The sequence below is a fragment of the Squalius cephalus genome (genome assembly GCF_949319135.1).
Source record: "Squalius cephalus genome assembly, chromosome: 17".
In the NCBI taxonomy this organism is placed as follows: domain Eukaryota; kingdom Metazoa; phylum Chordata; class Actinopteri; order Cypriniformes; family Leuciscidae; genus Squalius; species Squalius cephalus.
Window position 1 is genome coordinate 2,333,027 of NC_137138.1, and position 7,561 is coordinate 2,340,587.

The 7,561-nt window shown below is 36.2% G+C and overlaps 1 protein-coding gene across 3 annotated transcripts in view; it reads right to left on the minus strand.

Annotated features, from left to right (window-relative positions):
* Positions 1-770: 770 nt before the first annotated feature.
* The window catches only part of LOC307144504 (lysosome membrane protein 2-like), a 44,417-nt gene continuing 37,626 nt past the window's right edge, over positions 771-7,561 (minus strand). Inside the window, exons 9-13 of one of the 3 annotated variants that reach the window (XR_013818773.1) lie at positions 6,249-6,322; positions 6,089-6,140; positions 5,855-6,007; positions 2,393-2,572; positions 771-1,749 (exon numbers count right to left, since the gene is read on the minus strand). Coding sequence is in view for 2 of the 3 variants with exons in the window: in XM_079846897.1 (XP_079703023.1) it covers positions 2,465-2,572; positions 5,855-6,007; positions 6,089-6,140; positions 6,249-6,322 (387 nt within the window). In the remaining variant the exon portion in view is untranslated. Of the gene's footprint in view, positions 2,573-3,430; positions 3,515-5,854; positions 6,008-6,088; positions 6,141-6,248; positions 6,323-7,561 lie in introns of those variants that run through there. The other 2 variants (XM_079846897.1, XM_079846898.1) reach the window with 2 other exon arrangements.

The following is a 7,561-nucleotide window of genomic DNA, read 5'->3' on the forward strand; positions in this document are numbered from 1 at the left end:
GTAACAAGTACTACATACGCATTTTTATGGCGAGATAAGTATAAGTAACTATACTTGTTATAAGTAACAAGTACTAGTCTGTAGGCCTAGTTTATCATAACAGCCGCCATATTTGCAGTCTCAAGTACTCTATAAAAAGTGGTAATCTGGTACCTTAAAGAGCTCATTTTACCCAATTTAGCTCCTGAAATTTGTTTTGTTCGTATAAATTGACCTGTTCGGGTTCATACAGTGGTTACATAATATTTAAGATGTCATTTTTAGGTTACTATTAATGTCAGTGTATAAGTATAATCAGAAGTAAGATTCAGAAAAGGAGTTACACATGAGTACAAAATAAAATACAAAACATGCCTTTCAGAAAGTCTTTTTAATTGTATTTTCTTATAAATCCACAGGAAAAAGGCATCATTTATATACAAAACTGTACAATTATTTGTGCAGTCTGAATATAGAAATCTAACAGCTGGACAGATGCAGAAGACAATAAGCAGTCTGTGTTCATCGATCAAAGTTTTATAGTTTATATACACTGATGAAGGCAAGATCTGCATCATTTAACACCTGAAAGGCTGAAAGACACAAAATGCATTTAAAGCACATTACATTCACACTGAAGCTCAAAGATTCAGTCTCAGCTCGGATACAGACACTATCATTTGAACTCGGGATCAAAAATGAAACTTCACTGTGTGATTTTTCCATTGACGTCCAAGTGAATCAAATTCATCAAGTGCATTTTTTTCATGTTTGGCACATCGGTGTCATGACAAAGAAATCATAAAACTCAAATAAAATGGCTCAGAGATTAAAACAAGTGACCATCTCAAAAAACAGTGCGTTAAACGTGCAGCTTTAGAATTACATTTAATATGGTGCATTTTAGTGCTATGTGATTGATAATACACACCTGCAGTGACGAAAAGAGGTTATTATGTTATGATTTTGCACCAAAGCATTTAGTTGAAGGAAAGCAAGTTCAAACATGAAACCGTAACATATCAAAACACCCATGTGTGATCCTCTAAACGATGAAAATATACAGATTGAACCTTTTAAAAATACTTATTTTCATACTTCAAAAGAGATTCTGAAATATTAGTCCAGTAACACTATTCAATCTCACTGCAATCTTGCTGTCAAATAATACTTAATACAGATCTTCATTTCATAACAATAAACCTTGAAATCATCTAAAATAAATCAGACATTTGTCTGCGTTCAGTGTTTGAGGATCAAAGTTTACATTTACATCAAATCAACAAATATTAGATCATTAAACCTTAACTTTAGTATATGACACGTCTCTGTAAGGCACAGTGATGTCACCTGTTCATTGAAATAAAAAGACGCAAAATGAACAAAACAAACATTTCTAAGAAGGCACAGCAGGTTCAGTCGCGTATGGCTCGTTCACACTGGATGTTTTATTGTTTATCTATGTACACGTGTGTCAGACACAGTCTTTGGCTGCTAGTGTTGCACCATAAGCTTGCCATGTCAAAGTAAAACTACCAGGTGTTTCTGAACGCACGTCCTGTGTGAACCGACCATTTAGTAACACAAATATAAAGTTGCTTTTGTTTGGCCTTCAGAAGTTGTGAAAGTCAGTCAACATAGTGTCTAATTGTTAAAGGTGCTGCAAGTGATTTCAGGAGCTTTACCGACTTCAACCGCACACGCCCTCTGTGATAAACCCCGCCCACTGACACACACACACACACACACACACACACACACACACACACCCTGTCAAACCCCGCCCTCTGACATAGACACACCCGGTCAAACCCCGCCCACTGACATAGACACATGCCGTCTGTGTCAAACCCCGCCCACTAAAAGATACACACGCCCTCTCTGTGACAAACCCCGCCCACTGACATAGACACACGCCCTCTGTCAAACAGCAGTGCATGCTGGTTAGAAATTTTGTCCAACCTGAGACAGCACCGACGCCACGTCACTTGACGTATGGCATCAAATGTAAATTTGATATTCAAATTAAATAGATAAATCTTAAATTTAGGCCTAAATGTGTTTGTGCTCCACAGCTCACATAGTGACACACGAGAGGAGTGATCCTCCAAAAATCACTTACAGCAGCTTCAGTGTTGCTCAGTGTTTAAATATGTAACTAAACAGATGCTGAATGACCCTGAAGAGTGTGTGTGTGTGTGTGTGTGTGTGTGTGTGTGTGTGTGTGTGTGCAGAGACACTCTTCAGTCGTTCTTCAAGATGCCTGTTTCCTAACGGCTTCAGTCCTGAGGAAGAGTCAGTGTGTGAATCATGACCGTCGTTTACTGACACACACCGCTCAACAAACTACTGATAGTGCTTGTTAGACAGCATCTGTGACCACACACACACACACACGCACACACACACACACTCCAACACGCACACACTCCCACACACACTTCCACACACACACACACTCTCACACACACACACTCTCAGCAGTTTAGGACTTGTCCACGGACGTCATGCCGATAAATGTTCCATTCTTCTCATCTTGATCGTCCGCTTTGCCGCTCACAGGAGCGTATGATGTGTCTTTCTTTGCGGATGGCTAAAAATAAGAAAGAAAACACAACGACTGTTTAGTACGTAACGTGTGTGTGTGTTATCAGTCAAAAACAAACAATGCAAGGTCAAGAACACAAACACTTGGCCGACATATTCCTCGAGTACAGCATGTTTTAGTCCTTAAACCAGTTGAAAGCATCATGTGATTAACCAGACTGGAGGAGATTCAGTTCAAGCTGAAGTAAGTTAAGCCTGTTTCACACATCTGAGTATTTACATTAATAATGCATGTAAATGCATGTACATATTCATACACTCGCTTATGAGTCTGACTCAGGAGAGGACTAGATCCTAGAAACATTTATATGTTCTTACCGTATTATTGAATGTGTCAAAGTCATCATTTCATTAATAAATAGTACTGTTTTGATCTCCTTGCTATAGTTATTATTTTCTATTTTCAAAATGACCCGCAAACATCATAATAATCCTTCATTATAATAATTGTGAACGGAACCCACAAAAAACCCTTATTGTTCATGGAACGTTCTCTGGATGTTTGTAAATGTTATACAAATGTTACTTTGTCTCGGAATTTTCAGAGAACATTCAAAAGTAACGTTCCCATAATGTTTGAAGAATGATACAATTGAATGTTCCCTAAATGTTCACAAAAACATTTAAAAAACTGGATGTTTTGAACATTCAGAGAACATTCAGAAATACCATTTTAAAAATGGGAATGTTAGCAAAAAGTTCTTAGAACATATTTTTGTTAGCTTGTTAGCACCATGCTCTACTGTTTGAGCAACAGCATGTGACAATTCTCATGTGATATTTTTGCAGAAATGAATATGCGCCACAGACGTGCGATGTGTGAAACAGGCCTGAACTAGCAGTGTTATTTGTAAGATGGTTAATGAGTGTGTGAACTTACAGGCGCGCAGCGGAAAACCTCAGCGAAATCAAAACGCTTCACTTCAGTCTAAATAAAAGCAGATCAGCACAACATGGTGTTCATTTGCTCAGGTTAGACATACAATGTTAATAAGCAAGATAGCATAGCATTGTTACAAGGTTAGTGAATTGATCTGGAGAGCAGGATGTGGCGGTTAGTAACTTCTGATTGAGTTATGACAGGAAACAGCATCACATAAACCACAGAGTCACATAAACCACAGTCTGAACAACAGCAGAGTCTGGATGAAACCTCAGCTCCACTACATTTAAGTCTGTCATATAGGCTATATATAATTATAATGAGAACATTATAATTGTATTCTTGGGACATGGATTTTAATGGTGAGACTTTTGTTTTTGTAATCAGGCTCTCTCAAATTATATAAGAATTGATCGGCCAATATATCGGTTTATCAGTTAACGACTTACAAATATAAAGAATTATCGGTTATTGGCTTTCAAACAAAGAATTATCGGTTATCGATTTTCAAATATAAAGAATTATCGGTAATCGGCTTACAAATATAAAGAATTATAGGTTATCGGCTTTCAAACAAAGAATTATTGGTTATCGGCTTACAAATATAAAGAATTATCGGCTATTGGCTTACAAATATAAAGAATTATCGTTATCGGCTTACAAATATAAAGAATTATCGGTTATCGGCTTACAAATATAAAGAATTATCGGCTATCGGCTTACAAATATAAAGAATTATCGGTTATCGGCTTTCAAACAAAGAATTATCGGTTATCGGCATACAAATATAAAGAATTATCGGTTATCGGCTTACAAATATAAAGAATTATCGTTATCGGCTTACAAATATAAAGAATTATCGGTTATCGGCTTACAAATATAAAGAATTATCGGTTATCGGCTTACAAATATAAAGAATTATCGGTTATCGGCTTTCAAACAAAGAATGATCGGTTATCGGCTTACAAATATAAAGAATTATCGTTATCGGCTTACAAATATAAAGAATTATCGGTTATCGGCTTACAAATATAAAGAATTATCGGTTATCGGCTTACAAATATAAAGAATTATAGGTTATCGGCTTTCAAACAAAGAATTATTGGTTATCGGCTTACAAATATAAAGAATTATCGGCTATTGGCTTACAAATATAAAGAATTATCGGTTATCGGCTTACAAATATAAAGAATTATCGGCTATCGGCTTACAAATATAAAGAATTATCGGTTATCGGCTTTCAAACAAAGAATTATCGGTTATCGGCATACAAATATAAAGAATTATCGGTTATCGGCTTACAAATATAAAGAATTATCGTTATCGGCTTACAAATATAAAGAATTATAGGTTATCGGCTTTCAAATATAAAGAATTATCGGTTATCGGCTTACAAATATAAAGAATTATCGGTTATCGGCTTTCAAACAAAGAATGATCGGTTATCGGCTTACAAATATAAAGAATTATCGGTTATCGGCTTACAAATATAAAGAATTATCGGTTATCGGCTTACAAATATAAAGAATTATCGGTTATCGGCTTTCAAACAAAGAATGATCGGTTATCGGCTTACAAATATAAAGAATTATCGGTTATCGGCTTACAAATATAAAGAATTATCGGTTATCGGCTTACAAATATAAAGAATTATCGGTTATCGGCTTACAAATATAAAGAATTATCGGTTATCGGCTTTCAAACAAAGAATTATCGGTTATCGGCTTACAAATATAAAGAATTATCGGTTATCGGCTTTCAAACAGAATTATCGGTTATCGGCTTACAAATATAAAGAATTATAGGTTATCGGCTTTCAAACAGAATTATCGGTTATCGGCTTACAAATATAAAGAATTATAGGTTATCGGCTTACAATTATAAAGAATTATCGGTTATCGACTTACAAATATAAAGAATTTTCGGTTATCGGCTTACAATTACAAAGAATTATCAGTTATCGGTAATAATGATTTGCGAAACATTCATGCATTTAAGGGTTAATGTTTCTTCGTATGTTTCCATAACCATGAGCTTTCGAGTGTTCAGGCAAAGAACATATTTTTGGTCAGCTGAGAGTTAATGTCACACCAGCTCCACCGATTTTCTCAAACTCCACACATCTGTCTTTTCTATGAACAGTGACCGTGTGAATGTGAATATTGATTCATAAAGGTCATTGTGGAAGAATAGCGTTCTGTTTCCACAACAAACACACACAGAACGGACACATAAATATTCGTGGAATGATTTGGCGCATAAATTAGTGTCACATGGCACAGCTTTAGTTCGTGTGAACCGCACTGGCAGCCAATGATTTGGTGGGAAAGTGAAGAATAATCTGGGGAAATACCACTGCTTCTATTGCTTTCAACACTTCATTACCTTGTTTTGATAGAAGCGTATGGCGAGGATGATGGAAACTAAGAGCAGGATGACTCCCAAAGCGATGATGATTAGAGGAAAATGAGAGACTAAAGTCACGACCAGCAGCAGTTTCTGAATCCTCGCGGCCGAAGCGTCATCAATCACCACCGACTGCAAAACAAATCATGCAAACACACATTCAATACGATATTCAACTGTAATGGCTGATTAAATCATCCCACCAACTCTCACCTCATTCAGAAACACAATGGGGAAGATAGTGTTGTTGAGATTCCTGGTCATACTGAGGAAACAGAGACAAACGACCTTCAGCTATAAAACTATATAAACACTCACGCCTGTTTATCAGAACGCCGTGATTAAATATATCAGACAGGAAAACATCACTCACGGAAAGCCGGTTACTCTGTCGAGATGAATGTTGATCTGGGCTCTTTTCATGGCACGAACAGGCACTCCCATAGTCTAACACAGGAGAAGTCAAGATCTGAGTCAGATTGCAGTTGACAAACTAATTACACAGGAAAAAATACATCCTAGAAAGAGGCACAGATGACGAAAGTGAGCGTTTTCTACATTTGGCTCCTTAACTCTGGAATAGCCTCCCTGATAAAGACGCATCTCTTTAGCCAAGCATTCACATACAGTATCATGATTCTCATAAACGTACTACAATTATATTTGATGAAATGGTACAAATACTCAGTCATATTTCGCCTAAAATACTATGAACAGAAGGTACGCGAATCCTTCTTGTTTTGCCTCCTTCTCCAATAGCAAAAATCTGTTCTAGGAACGTTATGCTAATGTTCCCATTAAGTTATGAAAAAGTTACATCTCCAAACGTTGGTTAATATGTGAATGTTTAGGGAACATTCCATTGTATCATTCTTCAAACATTATGGGAATGTTACTTTTGAATGTTTTCGGAATATTCCGAAACAAGTAGCAACATTTAAAAAAGGAAAATCCAACTGAAATGTTTGATGAAAAACACTCCATGAACGATGTATAAATAATGTTTTTGTGAACGTTATTAAAGACCAGATAACTTTGAACGAACATTCTGTTAACATTACTGGAAGAACGTTCGCTCATAACTTTGCCAGTACGTTCTGAGAGCGTTTCCTGTAATTTGGAGTGTTTCTACCTTTGTGATCTTTTTAGGCGACACCGATAATTGCGAAGATTTCAGACGGCGGCAACATCTGATCGACACGCAAAACTTTCAAATATTATCCTAATATTTCAAACATCATCCTTATACTGTACTAACTACGAGCACAAGTTGTAAGTACTGCCTAACAGGTTAACTAACCTCATAACATGTACTATAATAAAACTGTATTAGTGCTGTCAAATCGTGATTGATCGCATCTAATGTAACAATTTGTAAATGCTGTATATGTGTACACACACACACACACACAAACTTATATGTTATATGCGATTAATCACGATTAATCGATTTGACAGCACTAAACTCATACTGTATCTGATTGACAACAGAACGTTTCCAAAATTGTAATATTGCATCAAGCATTTTATAGCTTTATAGCTGAAAAAATGAAGTGAATGTAAACAGTAGAGAAAGACAATAGCCGCTTTCCGACCAAGTAGTTACAGGAACTTAGTTCTAGGAACTGTCCACTTCTAAACAGTTCTAAGAACTACTTTCCCCCAAACTCGGTTTTGCTGTTTGCG